General features: G+C 32.4%; 1 protein-coding gene across 1 annotated transcript in view; it reads right to left on the reverse strand.

Annotated features, from left to right (window-relative positions):
• Positions 1 to 13603: 13603 nt before the first annotated feature.
• LOC115878447 overlaps positions 13604 to 24460 on the reverse strand; it is a gene marked incomplete at its 5' end in the record, with an annotated part of 14180 nt that continues 3323 nt past the window's right edge. Inside the window, 3 exons of the mRNA XM_030894957.1 lie at positions 13604 to 13665; positions 14605 to 14760; positions 16181 to 16273. Coding sequence (XP_030750817.1) covers positions 13615 to 13665; positions 14605 to 14760; positions 16181 to 16273 — 300 coding nt within the window. The remainder of the gene's footprint in view (positions 13666 to 14604; positions 14761 to 16180; positions 16274 to 24460) is intronic.

Below are 24460 nucleotides of genomic sequence, written 5' to 3' on the forward strand. Positions count from 1 at the left end.
AATAATTTAGGATGTAAAAATGATAATTGAAGTAAAACCTCTTTACGTGCGAATGGGAGTAAAAATTATAATTTTTAAATGAATGATCCCATCACTAATTTGTGATGGGATCATTCGAGTAAAAAATACTCGGTCATCCGAGTATTCATATCCTCGGTATGTCTCGAGGATTTTTGTCGATCCTCGAGGATTACTCGGCACGCAACTAACATCAAGTGTGGCGTACCGTCGCACAGTAGAGTATTTGACACAGATAGTTGATCGAATTTTTTATGTAGACCTTATATAAACTATTGCTATTTTCAATTAAAGAGGAAATAATATGAACAAAATAAAGGACAATTCGTCGATTCTAAAAAAAAAGAAAGAAAAATCACTGTTCCAGTGTTTCCACGGTCAATGCCACTAATGCCAGTAGTAATATCGTAACTAATACTACTAATGCTACGACTGATCCGCGAGCAATGTCCATACCACTAAAGTCGCTACTAATGCCAAATTGTGCTATACTGCTAATGGCACTAATGCGATCGCTTTGTACACAACAATGCCATCGCGGTTTACACCTCGTATTAGTATATCAATGATTGGCAAATTAGAGGAAACCAAGAATGTTTTTCTCATTTTATCAGCAAAGTCGCAATATTTTATTTTCCTATATGAAAGCCCAATGTTTACTAAGTAAAACGTATATAGACAATATACTGAATTCTTCGAAATGCGCAACTAAATGTCTAAGTAATAATAAAAATGTCACAAATCAAAACAATAATATAAAGGTAAAAAGAGCAGAAGAACAACAGCAATTTATAATTTTAAACATAAAATTTAGCCATTTACCTCTTATCTGTGAGAAGTAACAACTTTGACGTTTCGTTGAAACAAATGAATGCAACTAAACACACCCATAGCAACGCCATTCATGGCAGACATGATTTAACTTATCATTTATCTTTTTTTGGGAAATCTTAAACACATTTGCTTTTTCGAATTTCGATCAAACTTTTTTTTGTCGATCCTCGAAGAATCATTCAATTTTCATACCTTCCCAGTTTCAGCCCGAGTTACGACGCACATATGGCTATTTATATCCCGTAGGACGACAAAAATCAATTTCTGCTGATCCCAAAAAACATGCCGTTTATAGATGAGTCTTTTTCATTAGTCAGTACATCCGAATTTGAAAACATAATAATTTTATTTGTGATAGTACAAGTAATAGTGCTGTTTGAAGATAGACTTTTCTGCATATTATTTTAAACTTATTAAAATTGTGATTGAACTGTTATTAAAAAATCGGTGTTACTTTATGATGGTATTGTTGAAAACACTTTATAATGGAATTTTAAGCTTCAGGTATGTAGATATTAAATACATTATTGCAATAATTTACGGTGGCTAAAAGTTCTAGAAATATAGGTTGTCGCAAAAAATATATTTAAAAGATAATTTTTTTGATAAACATCATGAATTAACAAAGTACAAAAAAAGTTCCGCCGAGTACCGTTTGCATTTTAGGTTCAAAATTTTACTTAATTCTTAAAATTTCATTATACAAAAAAATAGCTATCCCAATTGAACCATTTTCCAGAAAAGCCTTTTTATTTCCAGGTAGTGGTGACGATCCTGGCCTGACATTACTACCTGCAAATAGAGAGAAATTATTTCTGGTGCTGCAAGGAGAAAGATTCTTTAAATTATCTTCCTCGAAGTGCAAAGAACGAATCTTAATCTGTGTAAAAGACAAATTTAGTAGCCGAATTGACCTGCCTTTGAACTTCGAAAAGCAATTGAAAGGCGCGGTAAAGGTTTTTCTGTCCAAATTGCTTTATAGATGGAAAACATGTAGAAAGTTTCCAACTAAATTTTTGAAAAGGAATGCTCAGTGGCTAAAAGCGAGTTTCAAGCTGCCTCACATTACTCATACTGAGTGATTTACTTATACTCATACTGAACAAACAGGATTGGCAACGTCAAAAAGGGGCAGGCCAGTAAAGCCCTTTGCTGAAAGTTCTTTAAGAACAAAACAGAGAGACGTTAAACAGCTTGTTTCCGAAGTACCTTTGGAAAAATTATGCTATGCTACTGATTCAAGTTTGATTGAAAACGGATAAAGAACTGCCTCGGACCCCATAATATGTTTTTATCGAAAAAAGGCACCACAAAAAAAGAAAACCCTTTTTTCAAGGTGTTATAAGGATGTTACATCTCCCCGACAATTTTACTGAAGTACCAATGGATAGAGCTGTTGATATCAATGATGATGAAATAGAATATAGCGATCATTCAGAATGATCGTTTTCACTTCAATTTTTGACTCTCTTTGTGTATATTTCCAGTAAATCAATGGTTTTAATTATAACTTAGAGTATAAAAGTATACATTTGTCAGTAGAAAATATTTTTGTCATCCTAAAGTAGACAATTTGCCGTATGTGCGACGCCCCAAAGACCAATCTCAACTTCCTCATTAGATTACCACTTATTCGATCGTTACCACTTTTCGTCTCGTGTGCCATCTCCCTAGCTCGTGTGTCACGGGCTTGAATTTTTACTCCCAGCTCACGTAAAGTAGTTTCACTTCAAAAGTTCATATCTTTGTTCACAACGACAATATTAGACTTCATCGCACTAATGTGCCACCCTGTAAACATTTATAAAATAAACTTACTTTTAGGTATGAAGCTCTATTAACCTTTGTGTTGATTCCCGTATACATACTGTTAATCATCTGAGTACGGAGTAAAATCAAAATATAGGATTTCTGATTCTGATTGTTCCACGTCTCCCATGATGCAGCAAGTAAAGCAGTATATATTTTTTCAAGCTACAAAATAATAAATAAGCTACCAATGATATTCTGCTATAGTCTGTCCAACGGGAAGATCCCTGACAACAGTTGTGTCTGTCATTTCAATTCACAAGCAAATTGCATTCTCTGTCAGTTTTTGGATGTCCCTGAGTTGTTGGACAGTCTCTAATTTACATTTTGTACATATGAAAATAAAATTAATAATTTATTTAATATTAATTTATTTAATATTTGATACCAATTAAACTTTTAGTTGCATAATCGAGGGGGGTTATCTAATATATGATACTTTAAGCTTAAAAATGCTTACTTTGCAGACCTTGCAGTCGAACATTGTTCTTTTTAGAACCTCTTTTAGTGCGAAGTGTACAAGATAGCTTAATAGCCGTAAAAAACTCATCACAAATTTATTAGAATTTCTTGAACGGGAAAGCGGTAGTAATGACCCTTTATAATCCTAAAGTGCTGTTAAGAAGGTGAGTTTTGTTGATGTAAATAATAACTGTTTATATATTTATAATTAATTTATTTTTGTTTCCTACAATTTTTTGATTAAAAAAAATATGCAAAAGTTGGCAACGCTGTGCCGTTTAAACTTAATCACGTGACTAAAAGTTTATTTGATATGAACTATATGTCTTAATTTTTTATTTAAATTAGAGTTACCTGGTCTTCCACCGATTGACCAATGTTGAACATTTCAAACGTGATCATCATTATTATAATGCATACTGTTACTATGAGTATTATTGCCTTGTCCTAAAAATTAAAAATAAAGTGTAATATATTTTTTGTAAAAATTTCGAAAATTATATTTGACTTTTTTATAAACACGAGTATCTAATTTGTTTGACTCAAAACTAGTATATTATACTTGATATTGAAGATAATATAATATCTAATATAAATACTAACACCTCCAAATTTGTTGGCACATGTTATTATAAACGGTACTATAGATAAACACAAAACCAATAACGAACCACCAAAGTATCTAGCTCCATGATTTTCACAAAAAGTACGTGTATACCTAAAAAATATTTCTAATTATATACATAAATAATTTTCCGTGTTAATTATTTATCTGTTTAAAAATGTGAAGGCAGTTAATTTTAAATCTCACTTCATCAACAATGCATGTCGTTCATAGATAGTACGTAGTTCGCAAAAAACTTTTCTTTGGTATTGGCTCTCACTCCAAAGAACAATCTTACTGTTGTATTTTATTATATGGTTGTTTTCTATAAAGTCAGCTAAAATATGTATCTGAAAAAAACACACTATATATGATGAACATCTACGGTATGTTCCCGGATTATCTTTACAAGCAAAAATACTTTTATTGTTGACATTTTGTGAATGCATTCTTCAAAATGTTTTATGAAAAATGTATTTCTCTCCAAATGCCAATAATAAAAAAGTGTTTCCGCTTGTAAAGACAATCCGGGGATATATATATTAAATATGTATAAACAGAAATTTACATACCCGTAGTATAAAATGCATAACAAAGAAAATAAATAATTGGAAAGTCAACAACCAAATTATTATGCCAGCTTGGCCCCAGAGGATATGAGAACAAAAACACAACCAGTAAAACGATGGGTAATTGTGATGCGTGTACCAAACAATGGCAGCTGACCATTGTTTCACTAAAAAATATTGTTATTAAACAGATACAGACCGGACCACCGTAGTAGTAACATAGGCAGAACCGGACCAATTAGCGTATACCCATCCGCCGGATAAAAAGCAGGCGAAAAAATGCGATAAAATAAAAATAGGTAGATATGTCGTGATTAGAATGTTACAGAATTTGTATTTATTCGTGTTTTAATAGCCAAAACGAATACATAGATTCTCGCGACAGTTCTCGTGTAAAATTTATTTTTTAAGTAAAATAATGGATGTTTACGAAGTTCGTGAAAAAATTCAAATTGTAAATTGTAAAATGGTATTTCCAAAATAGGTCTTATCGGGATATACAAACAATTTTTCCACAAACTTTTGTAAACAGGCCAATTCCATCTTTACCTACTATATCAAGTGTTATTAATAATTTTGAAACACATGGGTGCGTGTCCACACAAAAACACAAAATGCCTGATGTGTTGATTAATGAAGAACAGGAGTTAAAGCAAGCGTTTGGGGTGGTTTTGTAAGGGAGCATATGATTGGTCCATTTTTTATAAAGGGTAATTTAACTGTTGCAAAGTATTTGGACTTGTTACAGCAGCAGATTGTCGCTAGAATTCGTGAATTATTGGGAGAAAGATTCCACAATGTCTGGTTTCAACAAGATGGTTGCCCTGCCCACAATACTCGCATTATTCAAGAATATTTGAACAATACTTTTCCCAACCGTTTAATTAGTGAACATGGAACTATTTTGTGGCCCGCTAGATCACCAGATCTTTCTCCCAATGACTTATTTTTGTGGGGTTATGTAAAATCCAAAGTGTATGGTCATAATAGGGCTAATAACCTGGATGAGCTTCAAGTAAAAATACGAGAGGCTTTCCAAACTATTAGCCCTAATATGTTAGCCAATGTCAGACGGGGATTTTACGACCGCCTAGGCTTCTGTCTAGCACAAGAAGGTGGTCTTTTTGAACACTTGTTATAACTTTTTTTTATTTAGAGTAATATTTTAGTTTTTTTCGGGTTTAGAGAATTTATTTATTTTTAATTTTGGCTTGTAAACACACTCAAATAATAAATATTTAAGTATTTTTATTTTAAATGTTACCTTAAGTGAAGGTAAACATTTAAAATGTAAATATAATACTCGGTACTTCTCGCGTCGTATTCCTAGTGTCACGACCGACCCGTCCAAGCACAACTGCAACTGCGTACTGCCTGACCAGCCGACTAGCCGGCAGTGAATCTCTAGTACGAACGCAAATCGGGTAAACGTAAATTCGTCCGGCAATTCGTCTTGCTATGTTACTAGTAGCCTGGTCTTCTCTGTATACATTTATGAGGATTGAAGCTCGAAGAGCCCCATCTTTTCATGATATTTTGACGACGTTTCGTGCACTATGAAGCTCAGTCAATGGTGAAAAAAGCGTTCTATTTAATGAGATTTTGGAGAATCGTAACTCGGGCCCTATGTGAGCTAGGGGACTGAAACTCGCAATGTAGATTTTGACGAAATTTCCTGCACTACGAAACTTCATCCTCAATGAATCAAATCAAAAAATTTTCCGATTTAAATGAAATTTGGTATGTTGATAAATTGGACCAAGGCCAACTTGATTGTGTACGACACGTGTCACTGTGACAGTCAGTTTTGACGTAAGAAACGTCAAAAGTTGATGTCGTACGATCGCGACCAAACTTGGTGAGTAAGCTAGGTAAGCGACGATGCATACGGTCCCACCCTGCAAAGTTGGATACGACGTTTCGTTTACATCATCATCAGAGTGGCACTAAGGTGTTCATATTGAAGAAAAATGTGGGTCGATTTCGGCAAAATTGGGGACGGGCTACAAGAGGACGCCCTCGACATTTCGGACCGATGCCTTTAAATGGACGAAATCATTGGTCGATTGAAACTGAATAGGTCCTCAGACGGACAGACGGATAGACAGACCAATTTAAAATAAAGTTTCACTTCAAACATATGCACATAGTGCACCCACAATTTTTTACCAATGTCCATAATATAAAAAAGAATATTTTTGATACTGGAAAAGATGCTGTACTTGACTCAATCAAAATTTTATCAAAAATACATACGCGAAGGTATTATACCGAGTATTGTACACTAGATTTTTTTATTTTTTGTTAATTTTATTATTAACTACATATTCCATATTTTAATTTTTATGACTTACTTTTCCAATGCCAAATTATGTTTATAATCGATAACTGAAAACAAGCAAAACACACCAATTTTTGAAGCGTTTTACCTAGGTTTTCGTAATATTTTGCAGTAACTGTTGAATTTTCGATTTGATGAAATAACTGATTCCCCAAGTACAACAGTTTAAGTAAACTTGATTTTACAATTAAAACACATACTGAATTCCACACAACCTGAAAAACATGTTTTCTTAGTGCTTATAGTCTATCTATAGGCTACACTATAGACTGTCTACTTATACACTATCTCATACGAATGGATTTACCCGGACACGTACTAGTTAAAATAACTATTGTACCTTAAATCAAATTAAAGCTTTGCCTAAAAGATTATAAAGGCTAAGACAAAATTAATATTGAATATTGATCGCATTTAAAATCAAGTTACTCTATTATTTTAAATGAAACTCCCAGTATATTATTCCGGTGTTCAATGGAGAATTCATATATCTTCAAAATATTTTATTAAGGTTACCTACCCCTCAAACAAAAATTTTCCTTGATATTTTCATTTTTATGATTTAGTGTTATAGTAGATCTTTATTATTTGATAAAATCTAGGTGGCTGTGATACACCTTTTGTAATTTAATAGAAATTAATATATGTAGAGTAAAATATTCAACGGTAATAAACATATACACGTTAAAAATATATTTTAATTATTATAGAATTGTTGAAGAATATGTTGAAGTAACGTCAGACATATCACGTCTGACGTTACTTCAACATAGTTGTCAAATTAGTTCAACTTTAACAATTAGTTATCATTTTGTGTCAGTTTCTAAGAAAATTGCCGAAAATGGCAACTTATCCTGCATCAGAGAATTGATATGATTCTATTAGTTGGTGTCTACAGTATGGATTTACCAATTAATAGAATACTTATATGCTCTTGCTTTACTGCTTCTGCTCCTGCTATCTGGACTTTTTTATGGGGATATCTATATAACTCGACCAACTATTGTAGATAACATAAGATGCTTTTCGAAGTAAAACTCCACATATGCTTTTTAATAAAAAAAAATAATCTTTCTTCAAAAATAGAATCGTGCACTGAACAGGAAAGGGGGCATTTTGATTGAAAAGGATGAATTTTTGTCACATTATTATACGTTTATATTTAGGTTTATTCTAGAGTAATTAAAATATGTTTTAAACGTGTATCTTTTTATTGCAGTCGAGTATTTTATTCCACATCATTTAATTTTTGTTAAATTAACAAAAGGTGAATCACAGCCACCTATATTGTATCAAATAATAAAGATCTACTAACGCAAAATCATAGAAATGAAAATATCTAGGAAAATATTTGTATCAGTTGTAGGTCACCTTAATAATATTTTGAAGATACATATATAAATTCTCCATTGGATAGCAGAATAATATACTGGGTGTTCCACTTAAAATAAAAGAATGCTTTTAAAATGACCAATTTTCAATATTAATTTTGTCTCACCCTGTGTCACTTTTCGGGTCAAATTTTGATTTGGTTTAACATACAGCGGTTATCGTAATTAAATATCGGGCTATACAGGGTAAATTAAAATTAAGATAGCTCATTTTCGAGTCCAATTAATTGTCAAAAGAATAAATTTAAATTTTATTATTTTGGCAATTGTACTCAAAATACTAAGTGTGTGGTACCAAATTCAGGGTTCGGAAAACTACATGTTACTTTTAAAAACTACATAAACTACATTACATGTAGTTAATGTAGTTTATGTAACCTATGTATGTAACTTTCTAATATCAAAGGTTTGATGTGAGGCTATAATAAGTTGAAGCTTTAAAAACACATAATGTATTTAAGAAAACAGAAGAAATATGGCTTTAAATATAATATTTACATCAAATTATCTCTTTTACACCTCATACAAAGGAAAATTACTCATAATATCAATACATAGTTTATTAACGTATGTTTTCATGTTCAAATGTCAGTTAATGAACGGGAAAAGACGTAGTTTTTGAAGAAAAACTACACGTAGTTAATCAAGTAAATTACGTCTTAATTAACTACTTCCGAACCCTAACCAAATTATTCATAAAAAAAATATTTTTTCCAAATATGCTAATGAGCCACCCTCGTTCCATTTGAAAAAAATGAGATATTATTAAAAATACGATTTGAGCATCTTTTAACCTGCCAGGACAAGACACGAAAAACATTAGACACTCAAATCTATTTTTCAAAAGCTCCTTGATTAAAAAGTAGTGTCTTTAACATAGCCATGGCACTCTAGATTGAAATTTAAAATACCATTTTTTTTTAAACAAAAATGTCAAAAGTTCACATATGATATGTCATTCTAATCAGGGTGCCATTTTCTATCGAATACAGTAGAAAAATACCGAGGGTTCAGTTTAGAAATCAAAATTGGTAGTCATTTCCGGTGAAGCAGAAAGTGATCAAAAACAATTGAATACGTCAATCAATCCTAATTTATGGCTTATACTAACATACCAAATCTCGTTTTTTTTTCTCTGAAATACTAAAAAAATTGTAGAGGTTTGGTTTGGTTCATATTATATTTAATGTTACCAATAAAATTAAGCATTTAATAATTCGAAATAATATAATATTTGTATGCATCGATTTTGTTTTCTTTATACTTGACTAAACATGATAAATAACAAAATAAATATCAAAACTTACCGTAAAAGTTAAATAAGTTGTAAGTACGAAATCAATATGTTTCTTCCAGCCAATATTCCAAGTTATAAACACCTGTGAAATGAACAATGCTGATCCTAAAAGGGCTAAGATCCTCAAAATTCTAATGTACCATTTTAAATATATATTTAGTTTTTCATTATTATTATTTTGTAGCATACTCCTTTTATTATGAAACTATATTTTAAGACTGATGATATATTAAAAGATTTAATACTGTACGTATTTTAACAAGATTATTAATAGTTATAGTTAGTCTCCATCCCCCAGAACATAAATATTTGCAGTTGATAGACTACTGTCCATTTAAGTATACTGAAGTTAAATTAATTATTAATATAAGAGTAGAGTAGAAAAAGTTTTCAGGTAAAACTATAGATAATTCATAATCTGCCATAATTTATTAGTTATTAATTTGCTTCTAGTTCATATAATGTACATTCAGGATCTACAAACAGAAACTATGAAAACTGTGCTAAACTTTTGTTTATTGTTTTATTTGTAATTTTATTTATTTATGAACCTAAGTCACTACATCAACTATTTAGGATTATAAATTCAAAATAATGTAAAATGAGATTGAAAGTCAGCTATAGAAAAGACAACAAACTATGCCAATTAATATATACATATACCGGGTGCGTCTCAAAAGTGGCTCACCCCCAAAACTTTTAAAAAATAAATTTATGATTAAAAAACGAGATTTGGTATGTTAGTATACGACATAAATTAGGATCGATTGACGTATTCAATTGTTTTCTGTCACTTCCTGTTTTACCGGAAATGGCTACATCTTTTGATTTTTAAATGGCACCCTCGGTATTTTTTTACTTTATTCGATAGAAAATGACATTCTGAATAGAATGACATATCATAATATGTCAACTTTTGGCATTCTCATGGCTATGATAAAAACACTAATTTTTAATCAAGGGGTCTTGGAAAAATAGATTTGACCGTCTAACGTTTTTAGTGTCTTGTCCTGGCCAGTTAAAAGATACCCATATTGTATTTTTAATCATATCTCAATCTTTTCAAATGGAACGAGGGTGGCTTATTTGCATATTTGGAAAAAACATTTTTTTACGAATAATTTGATACCACACACTTGGTATTTCAAGTCAAATTGTCGTTATGAACCGCCTGTTGTAGTCAATTCCGGTGAAACAGGAAGTGACAGAAAACAATTGAGTACGTCAATCAATCCTAATTTATGTCATATACTAACATACCAAATCTCGTTTCTTTACCTAAAAAATTAAAAAAGTTAGTAAAGGTGAGCTACTTTTGAGACGCACGGTATATCCAAAATTGTTGCATATCGATAAATAGAGCATCTTTGTATTCTTAGAATTAAGTATTCAGTATGTTTGCACAAACTCAAACAGAAAATAAAGTAACATTAGAAATATTTATACAGGGTGAGTCTAAAAGATCGCGCACACTATACCTACACGGACCAGTACGGACCAGCACAGCACAAACCTGCATCCTGCACGACATCGCACACTTTACCGCCACAGACCAGCAACATAAGCGAGAGTTTCGAAAAAAGTACAGTTGTCAAGGCTCAACTACTAGAGCGTGCAACATAGAAGTATTGAAAATGAGTAGTTCAGAGGAAGAAATTATTATTTTAGCTTGTGTGAAGAAGAGGAGGAAGAGAAGGAAGCTAAGAAAAAAAGAAGATTTTGGGTTCGCCCTATAAATCAAAAGAGAAAGCAATATGGCGAATTTCATCGTTTGTTTCCTGAATTAAAAAGATTCGAAGAAAAGTTTTTCCAATATTTTCGAATGTCACAAATCAAATTTCATTATTTTTTTTTGCTATCGACTTTCATATTGCATCTTTTCTTTCTTGGTCTCTATATATAAAATGCTTGGCTCGTATCGCACAGCTCTGGATACTTTTATAACAGTAAAATAAGCTTTTCTTCATTCATATTTAAAACGATTTAAAGGTTCGAACAAAAATAAACGAAATCTAACCTACATCGTGCGACTTGAGCCAGCTAGCGTACTCTAAATACTGACAAACCCTTCAATATTTGCATGTTTGTGGAGGTGTGCTGGTTCGCCGGTGCGCACATTAGGTAGGACCAGCACGACCAGGCATAAATATTGCCGGTCATATTTGTCCCTGACCGACACGACCTGTTTTGACGGTCGTGGCTTGTGGCGGTACGTGCTGGTACTGGTCTAGTGTGCTCTACTCTATTAAATAACACGGTCACCTTCACCGGTAGATTTTACTGGTCTGGTCCGTGCTGGTCCGTGCAGGTATAGTGTGCGCGATCTTTAATAAGTGTAAATATTTTCAGAGCTGGTAGATCCCGATAAAAGAAACATATATTTTCTTTTTATCATTTTTACGGTTTTTTAGTAATACGATATTATTAATTTATTTTGTCACAAACTCCGGAGTATATACTTTGAGTCTAGTCCCCCTCCCCCTTTACCGAATTCTGGATCTGCCCCTGATAATATGCAATAATTTTGGACATATGTGTATATAAACCGCTTAATTCATATTGCCGAAAAATTATATACATCAGTTTATGGGTGTTTTAAAATTGAATATAGGTAACATAGTATTTTGGTAATAAATTACGCATTTTTTAATAGTTATTAACGTAATAAGGCCGATAAACAACAAATAACGGCCGGGCTGAAGTTTGTGATCCGAGGCGATAGCCGAGGATCATAAGCAGCCAAGGAAAAAATACATAATGTCTTATACTAAAATTCATTTTTCATGATAATGAACATGGAAATTAAAAGTGCACTTGTTGTTCTTAGAAATCTGTAATCCTTCCCAGGGATTTACAGATTTTATAGAAGAAGATGATGCTACTGAAGAATGGCAAATATTTGTATTCACTAAAGACACATTATTTTTGGAGCTATCATGAAAAAAGTTGATTTGTTATTTTCATTCTTTGGAAACTGATTTTCTATGTAAGTTTCTGCACTTCCTGAGAACTCCCATCCTCCTAGCTCCTTTAGCGATAGTAAATCACCACCATTTTCGGCGAGCATGGTTGCTGATGATCTACGAAATGAATGCCCTGTATAACGTTCTGGTTCTCCAAGTTCAAAAATTTTGCAATTTTCTGCGGTACGCTCCCCGATGGTATGTATACCGACGATTTGCTTAACACACTTGCCTTTCTTGTAACCAATGAAAAATTTTGGATTGTCAAAGTTACGAGGACGCAGGTTGATGTATTTTTGTATAAACCATAGGCATCAAACGGAAGGCCCGTTTTTGGAATAAGAAATTTCCTATCTTTCTTATTTTGAAGTATTTCTTAATGAGACAAGAATATTTTTCTCCGAATCTTTCGAAATCATCAACTGTGAGTGACCAAAGCTCGCTGCGCCTACAAGCTCCAAGAATACCAAGCACCAATACAATTTTTTCGAGTAACCAGGTGTAATCATCGGCATCCAGTAGAAAATTATTTATGTCATTCTCCGACAGAACTTTGGCTTTTTTGGTGAATAACCTTCGTTTTGCGCCTCAGAAACATGAGACAGTTTACCAAATCTATGAACAAATATAATTTAGATGAGGTATGATTAAATATCGAAGAATATAATGGCTTTTACCCTGATATGTCGATGTTTTCATATACTCTCAACGCAAGCTTCAGCATGGATATCTTTGTCCACAGTGATGTAGGAGAATACATTTCAGACATTCTTTAGCATAAGCCAGCAATACCGCTTCATTTACGCTGTTTATACTTCTATCCTGCCGCCACTTCAAAAAATTGTCATATTCCTGCTGATATCTCTCTCTGGTTATAGTCGGAAGTAAATTTTGAGTAGCCGCAGCCGCTTCCTCCTGTATTTCCAACGGAATTTCTCGCGACATCTCGCTATGGTCTATTTTCCCAATTTTTGAAAAGTCCAACTGACAATAAATAGTCATTGTTGCAGGTGACAGACGTTACGATTACCTTAGAAACTTAACGGCCGCCTGCCGTTATGATAACGTCCGGCGGACGTTATATGCATCTTTTCCATTCTGATTTTGCTTATGTTATAATAATATAACAATATAGTATGACGAAAAAATATATACTTTATTAAATAGAAATTAATTAATGTTTACATTTATTAAAGATTTAATAAACATTCTAAGGCCTTTATTTATAACCTCATAATCGTGAAGGAACACTAAGAGCCCCAAGAATCTTAATTGCTGCAGTCTTAAAACCTCCAATCTCCATCAAAGTCATGATTTTTTACATTTTTATTTCATTTGATATAAGAAGTTCAATCCACCATATAAAAATCGTCCGTACTGAAAATAATAAAAAAAGATATCTAAGCAACATAAGTTAATAACATTAAAATAATGGGCAATTTAATGTCACAGGAAAAAACAATTTAAATAAGTCAATTATATTCCCAATATGAAATATTACCTGTTTTATTAGATAAAAATAAATCAACTTAGTCAAGCTAGACAACCTGTCCGAGATTTAATTTAGCTCTGCGCCTGATATTCGTTTACAGCGCAGCGGATAAAGAATACTGTACCGTAGTTCTGCTTTCAGTCGACAGATTAGGTTAGGTGCCGGAGGCAGTGTTGCCAAAACTACGGATTAATCGGTAGGTAGATTTACGGATTTTGGGTACAGTACGTTAACAATACGAAACTTTATAGTTTGTTGATTAGATATATTTTTCTAGCATTAAACAATTTGATATAATGTTATATGATTAAACAAAGAACGGCGTCAGAGTTGGCTTAGAAATGAAGTTCGCTGTTATTTCACATGTAAAATTATGGTGAATGTCAATAGCCGTCATTTCCAAGCCAACTAAACAACTTTTTTCGAACATACGAACTATTCAGTACCTATAAAAGAATTTTTGTTTTTGTTGTTTGTTATATGTTTAACACGAATAAATTTTCAATACATAAACGCAGATTTCTCATCCAAAGATATTTTCTTCAAACGTATTACAGATATTACACATTTTAATATGACAACACTGTCGCTTTCAGTTCCACACCGTTTTCGATATGCCTCCGCTAGCCGAATTAGAAAAAATGAGTGTTTTGTGCGTTAGCTGCAGAACGAGTAGAGGCTCCACCGTACAGCACTTGAGACTTAAGGGGAAATCAAATCAATCTTGTCACGAATTTTTCCATTAGGTTGCGTATCTTCCCAATTCTTTCAATCAAGGATAATATGTTAATAAGAAAATTAAGTTAATTCTTCTTTTAATTTACCTTAAGAAACGATTCCATGTTTCCTTTTGTAGCAAAACCGGAATAAAAGGTTACAGTTTTTTGAGATTGTGTTAAAATTACAATATAACTTTTCTTGTTTCTTGAATTCCAATAATACCAGGAAACGTTTAAAAGCTCACTGTATATCATCTGAAACTAATGGAAACAATGCATGTGGTAGACAATGATTCAGTGTTGAAACTAAAAGAGTTTCGGTCTTTCATTGTCTTTATTTACACTCACCGGCACGAAAAACGAGCACACTAAAATTTTCATGTATTTTAAAGTTTTATATATTGTGTTCTAGTGGACCAATTTTGATGATTTTTAAGCAGTTTGTAGCTAAATTATGTGACTTTTTTAGTATCTTTTTCTAAATTAAAAATGAAAGTTGCTATCTGTCATTTATACGAGGAAAAACAAAATGTTGATATTTTGGTGAAAGTTTGAAACACTCTGTAGAGTACGCTAAAAAAGCAAGGCATTTAAAAATAATTCTGTCATCTAAGTCTATCTTTTCTCGATAGTTCGTTTTTTGATTTATCTTTTTAGCTTTATTTTTTTTTTGAGATATTTGCTTTAGAAGAAGACACTAACATTTTTTCGAATTTTTTACATTAAAGCCGTGCATTTGCTTTTGATTCTAGTCAACAGACCTATAAAATAGTGTTTATGATTTATGTAATGCCACTGTGTTTGAAAAATCATATTATTATTGTCTGTTGGGCAGTCACTCTAGCAGATATGGTTTTAAGTTTTAAGTCCAAAATTTGATCTCCAACATGATCAAAAAAATTAAAGCAGCAATAGCCGATACTTCAGAACTTAAAACCATCTCTACTAGAGTAAACGTCAATAAACAATAATAATATCAACGATAATGACATTTTAAAAACAATAAACACTCTTTTATAAGTGTGTTGATGAGGACCAACATCAATGCTAAAATTGCTGTAAATCGTTACTGTCTTATCCAAGAGCGAATATCTCCAATAAAAATAAAGCTATTGAGATGAATCAAAAAAGAAACTATCGGGAAAAAACGTACCTAGATGACAAAATGATTTTTAAATTCCTTGATTTGTTAACATATTCCACAGGGTGTTTCAAACTTTCACTAAAATATCAACATTTTGTTTTCCCTCGTATAATTGACAGGTCGAAACTTTCATTTTTAATTTAGAAATATTTACGAAAAAGTCAAATACTTTAGCTAGAAATTGCTTAAAAAATCATCAAAATCGGCCAACTAGAACAAAATATATTAAACTTCGTCAAAAATGCGTCAAAATTTTAAGGTGCCCGTTTTTCGTGCCGGTGAGTGTATTTTGCTTACAAACGTTTCGGTCAGAAGTACCGAAACGTTGTACAAGAAAAATAGTATAAGTATACGTAAGATGCTCTTTATAAAAAGCCAAAGTGCCAAAGTGCCAGAGGGGATTCCCCCTAGCACCTGACTAGGATTCCCACCAACTACAAGGTTCGTATATCCTGCAGGAAGATACTAGATACTGACAGTAAGCGTTATTATAAAATAAAGAAGACTACGGACCTAAATAATTAATAAAAATTATACCTGATCTTCCAGAGCTTGTCCCATGTTGAAAAATTCGTGTGTAATTACAACGGTCATTATCACTACGGAGGCCACAACGATAATAATTTCACACTAGAGATCAAATAAAATGGAATCATTTATAATATTTATAATTATTGAAGTGAAACTTCTTTATGCGCGATGGGAGTAAAATTTAAGGTTGTGACACATCGGCGAGTTAGCGAGAAAAAAGCGGTAAGGATCGCGCACACACCAAAACATTTGATTTAAAGCTAAGAAAAGCATTATAATAAAATTGATACTGTAACTGGGTACCAATATCCTCTGGTTGTGTGCTAGGAAGTAAATGTTCATACATATTTTCGTCGATAGGTTTGTAGCTTCTGAATAACGGTGTATGTAAAGCATTTAGCTAATTTGCTAGCTTAGAATTTGAATTATTACATTTACATTTTCATTGGAGTACCTACATCGCCATATTTATTTCAAACCACTAATCAACGAGAATATTCTTATAATTTCACAAAATTACTGTAAACCACGATAAATACGAATTGTTGGTTAGGTTCAAAAAATGTTCTATTCTTAAATAAATTTAAGAGTTAACATTATTAGGCATTTGCATAAAAGTGTGTATTTTGGGTGATTTTCCTCAAAATTTGCAGGCTATTGAGAAAACAGAAAATGTAGAGATTACAGAAATAAATTGAAAATAACATTTATATTAAAACAGGATTATATGTCACTTTTTCAAACATGTCTTTCAAATCCTCCAATTTACTAGCTGTTAGTAATAGTTGGGTAGCACAACGTATAAAAATAGCTTCCCGTGGGAAACTTCATGAAGGGAAGGTGCCAGTGGAGTTGTTTTATCAGAAAAATTATGTATTCCATTAATTTTTATGGTGACACCGTCACAGATATTGCGTTTATTTGGAGTGCGTTAAACAAAATGGCCGCCATAGCATCGTCGCCGCTATTTAACCGATTTCAATTTTTTTAGCTTGTTAGAAAGGTAATTTAAAGAGGAATTCTTGAAAGTATTGCGAAAAAAATAATATTTTGGTTGCTGGTAGGATATAAAGTGAAAAAAATTGTAAAATATTGTGTTATATTATTTTTACCAAAATAAAATATGGTCTGCGTTATATGAGTTCATGTATTTAAAAAAAATTAAGTGATACATCTGCACATATATATTAATAAAATTACAAATAGGCATAATCACTATCAAATTCATCACTACTTTCGTCGGCAAAATCAGGTGGAGGCAAATTATCACAAGTTGATTGGTCCGCATTACAACTACACATTTCTGTGCAAGGCATATTGTTTGCTAAACATTTACATGGTGGTGAATATCGATTTTTAAGACACGAATCAGTTGACATATGAATTGAGACATCTAATCAGATGAAGAAGAGACTCTGGAGCACATGGTTCTTCACACATAATAGGGGTCAGCACTCCCTCTTCCAAATACCAGCCGTGTCCAACTGGATTAGGGATGACTGCATTTGGTTCATCATCTTTTGACCACACAAAGGCTTGAAAGTTAGCTCTCTTAATTGCGGGTAAAAGGGAACCTCTCGTGGGGCTTGTTTGGTAGTAAATACTGACCATCGTAATACTGCCACACGCAGCATCTGTGAAAGTGTCACCATCGATATTATTGGACTACATGTTTTTATCTATCGATTAGTACCACTAGTACCTTCCCTTTATTACCCTAACAGGACACACAATGCTTCCGTACTATAAGAAGTTTCACTTCAAATATGCGCACAAAGTGAACACTCAATTTTTTTACATGTTCTTTCAATGTCAAATATTTATTAAACGGGCCCGACACGTAACGATTTGATCTGCATACCAAGTCGTACAGTTCAGATCTTAAGACCAAATCATAGCGATCTTTTGACACTAAACGTTCAGATTTTATATAAGATAATTTCGTCAGTCTATGGTCTAGTACAGTTCCAGACAAATCTATGGTCTGTGCAGTTAAAAATATTCAGCATGTTGAAAGATCGCAGATCTCATCTCTTCTTAGAGATTTGTACTGAATCGTAGTACAGTTCAAATCGGGGTCCGTTACAGTAGCCCCCCTCCCCGCGGTTGGCCAAACTCTGTAATATTTTAGCACTGTATTGCACCCACCTAGCACTACCTAGCACCCAACTTACAGAGCTAGCACCACAACCCCTAGTGAATTACAGGACATCTTTACCGAAGGGGGGGGGGGCTAATGTAACGCTAGCCCCCCCCCCCCGGTTGAATTTTTCCCTTAAATATTGCACCCACCTAGCACTACCTAGCACCCAATTTACAGAGCTAGCACTACACTCCCAGAAGAGTTATAACATATTTTTACCTGGCGCACGGATGGCAATTCTACTGGGACAAAACATCAGCGATGTTTGGGCCTTTATTATCTCGTAGTACGAGATAATAAAACTAATGGGCATAAAACTGTTTAATTGCATAAAACATAATATACATGACACAAAAACCCTACTGTAAACTATTGCCAAATAAACAAAATTATGATATCAGGTGAAACACTTACAAAAAAATTTATTTAGCAGTTATTTCTTAATTACTTTGTAATCTTGTTACACCCTTTATATTTTATTTTAAAAAATACCATTTTATTAAAAAAACAAATAAAATAGATGTTTAATTTTAATTATATATATAGTAAGAATCTAAGACAATATTTTAAACTTTTATTAAAACTAATAAATCATTTAATTTTATTAGAAGTTATAAGAAATTTAACAAAGGCTTTTGCATATCATCATGTTTTATTTAACTAGAACATCATGTGGATGTTTTTGTCTTGAGGAAAATTACCGAACTGACTATTGATGTCATTCATTGATTTTTTGAACTCAGTGCATTTCGATAGAGTTTCAGAGTTTTCAACAATTATTACAGCAGCATCCCTACTCCCACTAGACCTAATGCTCACAGTACTTGCAACACCCAATCTTCTTTTGAAAGGTCCTCTATTAACCCTTTAACGGCATGTCTTTCTGCGCATCAACATTTGGTTTATACTAAGCCCTTTACTTGAGACATTAAACTTTTAGAGCGCCCACCATGTATCAGTGACCTTGAATTTCCCTGTACTTATAAAATGCCTCACTAAGCCAGATTAAAGGTAGTCTGGCTATTTTTGGCAAATTTTAAGGAGCAACTTTCTCTTTCTATTTCCGCGAGCGATGAGAAGCGAGAGTGGAATGCATTGCAAATGGCGTCTCAAACACCCTTCGTTCTATGTCACTAGAGAAAGTTGGGATCCAAAAATTGCATCACGACATCCCACAAAACGGTCAAACTGGTCTTAGATGTTGATTTTAAACGCCTTTCTTGTTTTGAGGCTTACAAAAAAATTCTTGGCAGGGCTGACACATTCGACCTAACGCTACCGGGTAAATCGGTGAGAGAACTCTAAAAATTATGCTTTTTTTTTTCAACAATTTTGGCAACGCCCCCGCGTACGAAATAAATATGGCATGGAAACTACAAATATTTCTAGTACTCAAAATTGCTTTACTCCTTTTGTAAACTATGGTAACTCAAAAGCAATCCATTCAATTATTGAATATATGATAAAGAAAGTGAAAGTTTGATATCTGCAGAACAAAAGCACGAAATATCTTAACGAATAATATACGTGTAGTGTAAAAGTAAATAACATAATTTGGTTTTGGAATAGAATGTATAAGCACTTGTGAATATTTTGTTTTCGTATTTTTTTTTTTTATATTAGTATAGATTATGCCAGTAATTTGATAAAAATTGATATTTTTTTATTTTTAGAGATATATATATATATATAACCAAAAAATAATTGATGCATTTCTCTCACGATATCATAACCCCAACAGACACACCAACTGATGCATTACGTATTGCTTTATTGCAGAGACTTTTGACAACTTTCTGAATATCTTGTAAGTACTATTTTTGGTTTATAAATAAATCACGGAAAATGATTAAATACTGAAATACTTTCTGAAAATATATTTTTTTCATGATATTTTAATATATAATAATCCAGTAGTATATAATATGTAATATATCCAGTGTTTTTTTCGCAAAAAAATCCCCTTTTGGCATGTTTCTAGGATACCCTGTATATAAATATCGTAGCCGAGACTACTGATTTTTTGATCCAAATTAAATTCAATCCACCCTGTATATACAGGGTGAGTCTTAAATAAGTGCAAATATTTTCAGGGCTGGTAGATCTCGATAAAAGAAACATATTTTCTCTTTGCCATTTTTCAGATAAGTCCAAAATAACCTAGTTACTTAAGTTTGAAAATTAAAAAAAAAATGATTTTTTGCTTAAATTTTGAGAACCACTGGATCTTTTCTGGCTTTTCTTTCTTGTAAATTTAATCTACTATTCAAGTATGCTGTAATTACTTGTAGGTTTTTCTTTATGTCCAAAAATAATTGTATTATTTTTGCTTAAAATGAGAATATATAGAATGTTCAGCTATCGTTCAACGTCACGTCATTGTCGAACTCTCTCAATCACTTGCCAACCAGATGAAAGAGATTGGTGACGCCATTACGGCATTTCGTAAATTACTGCACTAACTTTAAACCCACGATAAAATACTTGACGAATTGATTAAATAACAATAACAATATAACAGGATGAACCAGGATGTATCACGACAGAAACTTAAATTTGTAAAATTTCCCAGAAACTTATAAAATAAATTGGAATTGTTCGAATTATTAATCAAAAAACTTTAAAATTATTGTGCATTACAGTTTGACGATGAATATCTTTTTAACGGTTAATTTAATCGACTAATCATAAGAGACTATTTTTGTGGAGCAGTGAATTTTCTACAAAACTCTGAGTTGCGCGTATCATAATGATTTTTTGTTGACGAGTTATAAAATTCATAAAAAAAAAGAAATCTGCCTTAAAATAATCAAACTTCAACCTTTAATAACTTTCGAACGGCGAGGTTTGCCAAAAAATTGCAAGATACATTTTTTGTAGAGAATTCAATTTCCTACAAATACATATGAGACGATATATTTTTTCCAAACAGTAGATACCGACATATGAATTTTTCTTTCTAATAATAAGGACAAAATAGAAAACTGAAAGACGGAGGACCTTCCTATTAAAATTAAGAGCTCATACTTGGAGATAATTTTTTTGAGGTGTTTTTCAGAGTATAAAGTGAAAAAGTGAAACAGTCTCAACAACCTACTCAACAGTCTTTAGATCGCTCCCTCTGTATAACCCAACGAGATATGACACATCCTATGACCAGTTGACCTCTGTCCTTCCCGTATCGATCGCGAAACAGCATAAAAAACAACACGCAACTCCAGAGTATCCCAGTCACATCACCGGCCTCACAGAAATTAGTTCAAATCGTTTACAATTATTATTAATTAAAAAAACACGATGAAATCCTTCACAATTCTTATTTTATACTATTTTCTACTTAATTTCGACTCTACACACACCAGAGTAATAAAAAAACGTTCGATTTTCTCGTCCAAATGGTTCAAATTCAGTTTTTACCAAGACTTAACATCCCCCGACAGGTGCAAGGGCTTCGAAGGGATAGCCAGCGGGAAGGACGATTGTCAATTCGATCCGGATGAGGTACTGGACGTACCGCAGATAGTTAGGAGGCACGGGTACCCTGTAGAGACGCATACGATTGTGACTGAGGATGGGTACTTGTTGGGAGTGCACAGGATATCCGGGAACAAGGAGGGACAGCCTGGGAATCAACCTGTTTTGTTGCAGCATGGTCTGATGGGTTCCAGTGCCGATTGGGTACTGAACGGAGACACTACTTTGGGTAAATATTATTTTAAATAGATCACAAGTAAAAACAGCAAAATCATGTACAGGGTGGCTCGAATTCGACGCTCATCATTGGGATTTCGGAAACCGTAAGAGATACAGGATAGGTTAAATGGAGACAAAGTTGCGCAATTTGATGCTCAATAAAATGCCGTATTGCATTTTGAAAAATTCCAAATACTTCCGAATGTATTCTAAAAAAAAACGAAATTTTCAATTTTGTTTTCTATTGTTTCCTGTGTGATTAAATATTGACTCTGACGTTTCGGCTTCTGGCGCCCACCATCAACTTAATTTTTTTAAATACGGACCCGATTTTTTTTTCAATTTAGTTAAACCCTTTCATCACTCAAACACACTTTCATCACAAAACACTATATATAGTCACTTTGATATTTGCCGACGTTTCGTACAGAAAATTCCATCTCCAGAATATTTTATGCAAAAAAAATAAAAAATAAAAATGTAATACAGTATTTTATTGAGCATCAAATTGCGCAACTTTGCCTCCATTTAACCGATCCTGTATCTCTTACGGTTTCCGAAATCCCAATGATTAGTGTCGAATTCGAGCCACCCTGTACAGTATGTCCCTAGAGCGAATTTATAAGAGAAAAAACTTTTTTATTATCAACTTTTATAGAAAAATGCACTCTTCACAAAAGTTTTTGCTTGTTCTAAAATGGCTAATCCGGTTTATACTTTGCCAAATTTCCATACAGTTTTAGAGAAAAATAAAAAAATATGATAATATAATTGATTTTTTTTTAATATACCGTTCACCGCAGTATATTTTGTATTTTTTTTTACACTGTATATTTTGTATTTTTTTTTGAAAAATTGTTCAAATTGACTATACCGGGTGCGTCTCAAAAGTGGCTCACCCCTATAATTTTTTTGTTTTTTCAGATAAAGAAACGAAATTTGGTATGTCAGTATTTGACATAAATGACTACAACTTTTGATTTTTAAATGGCAACCTCGGTATTTTTTGACTTTATTCGATAGAAAATGACACTCTGAATAGAATGACATATCATATGCCAACTTCTGATATTTCCGCTTAAAACAAAATTGTATTTTAAATTTCAATCTAGAGTGCCATGGCTGTGTTAAAAACACTAATTTTCAATCAAGGAGCCTTGGATAAATAGATTTGATCGTCTAATGTTTTTCGTATTTTGTCCTGGCCGGTTAAAAGATGCCCAAAGCGTATTTTTAATCATATCTCAATTTTTCAATTGGAACGAGGGGGTGGCTCATTAGCATATTTGGAAAAAGCATATTTTTACGAATAATTTGGTACCATACACTTGGTATTTCAATAAACTATTCGTGTCATTTTCTATCAAATAAGGTAAAAAAATACAATTGTACCAGTGAAACAGGAAGTGACCAAAAACAATTGAATAGGTGCGTCAATAAATCCTAATTTATGTCATATACTAACGTACCAAATCTCGTTTTTTTGAACTGAAAAAATAGAAAAAGTTATAGGGATGAGCCACTTTTGAGACGCACCCGGTATTTACACCCTTTCAAAAACACGCCTACGATTTTTTATTTCAAAATAAAATTGTTGAAAATTTTACATTTTCCTTCAACACCCTGTATATTTAAAACAAACCAGTGTTTTGAACATATTTTGGTATAAAAATTTGGCGGTAAAAGATTATTTTCTATCGACTGTTCAGGTCAGTTTTGTACCACCCTGTATATTGCATATTTAGGATTTTTTTTTAGGAAAAATTGTTGAAAATCATTTATGAAAAATAATCATTTTGTAGATTAGTAGAAATCGATTAAATGACTAACAATGTTATTAAAATAAACATATTTCTCATTAATAATAAAAATTGGTGAAACACTATCATATTATCAGCATCCTACGCATATGACCTTGATATATATTTCAATTTTTTTATATTTAAATTTAACTTTCTTTCACTGATAACAACAACAACATAATGTTTTGGTATGAGTAATGAATAATTTATTGCAATTAATGTATATGAGTAATAAAGCTTTGAAGAACAATTTTTAGTAAAAAAAAAATAAAAACACTGATCCTATTCTTTAAAAACTTAACGTTAATTTATAAATATATCAACCGATTCATAAAGCCAATTAATTAACTTATAGGCAAAATAAGTACAGTTTACTAAGGTGTCCAAATATTCCCATGAACAATCTACATAATGTATTTTGGAATCAAAATGGTTCAGGTTAAAATAAAGGTTTAAATATTTTTTTGCGATCATATTGTATGTCCACGGAATATGGGTACACCCTATATATCGTAAATTAGTTGATAACAGAACCAAGTCAAAAATAATATAATTAAAATAAAATATACACGAAAATATTGTTACCAAACGTAAAACTTTGGTGCAATTAGATTCATTATTCGTAATGACATATAATTTTGTACCATA

This window comes from Sitophilus oryzae, unplaced genomic scaffold (genome assembly GCF_002938485.1).
Source record: "Sitophilus oryzae breed Bouriz unplaced genomic scaffold, Soryzae_2.0 scaffold_1512_pilon_pilon, whole genome shotgun sequence".
Taxonomy (NCBI): domain Eukaryota; kingdom Metazoa; phylum Arthropoda; class Insecta; order Coleoptera; family Curculionidae; genus Sitophilus; species Sitophilus oryzae.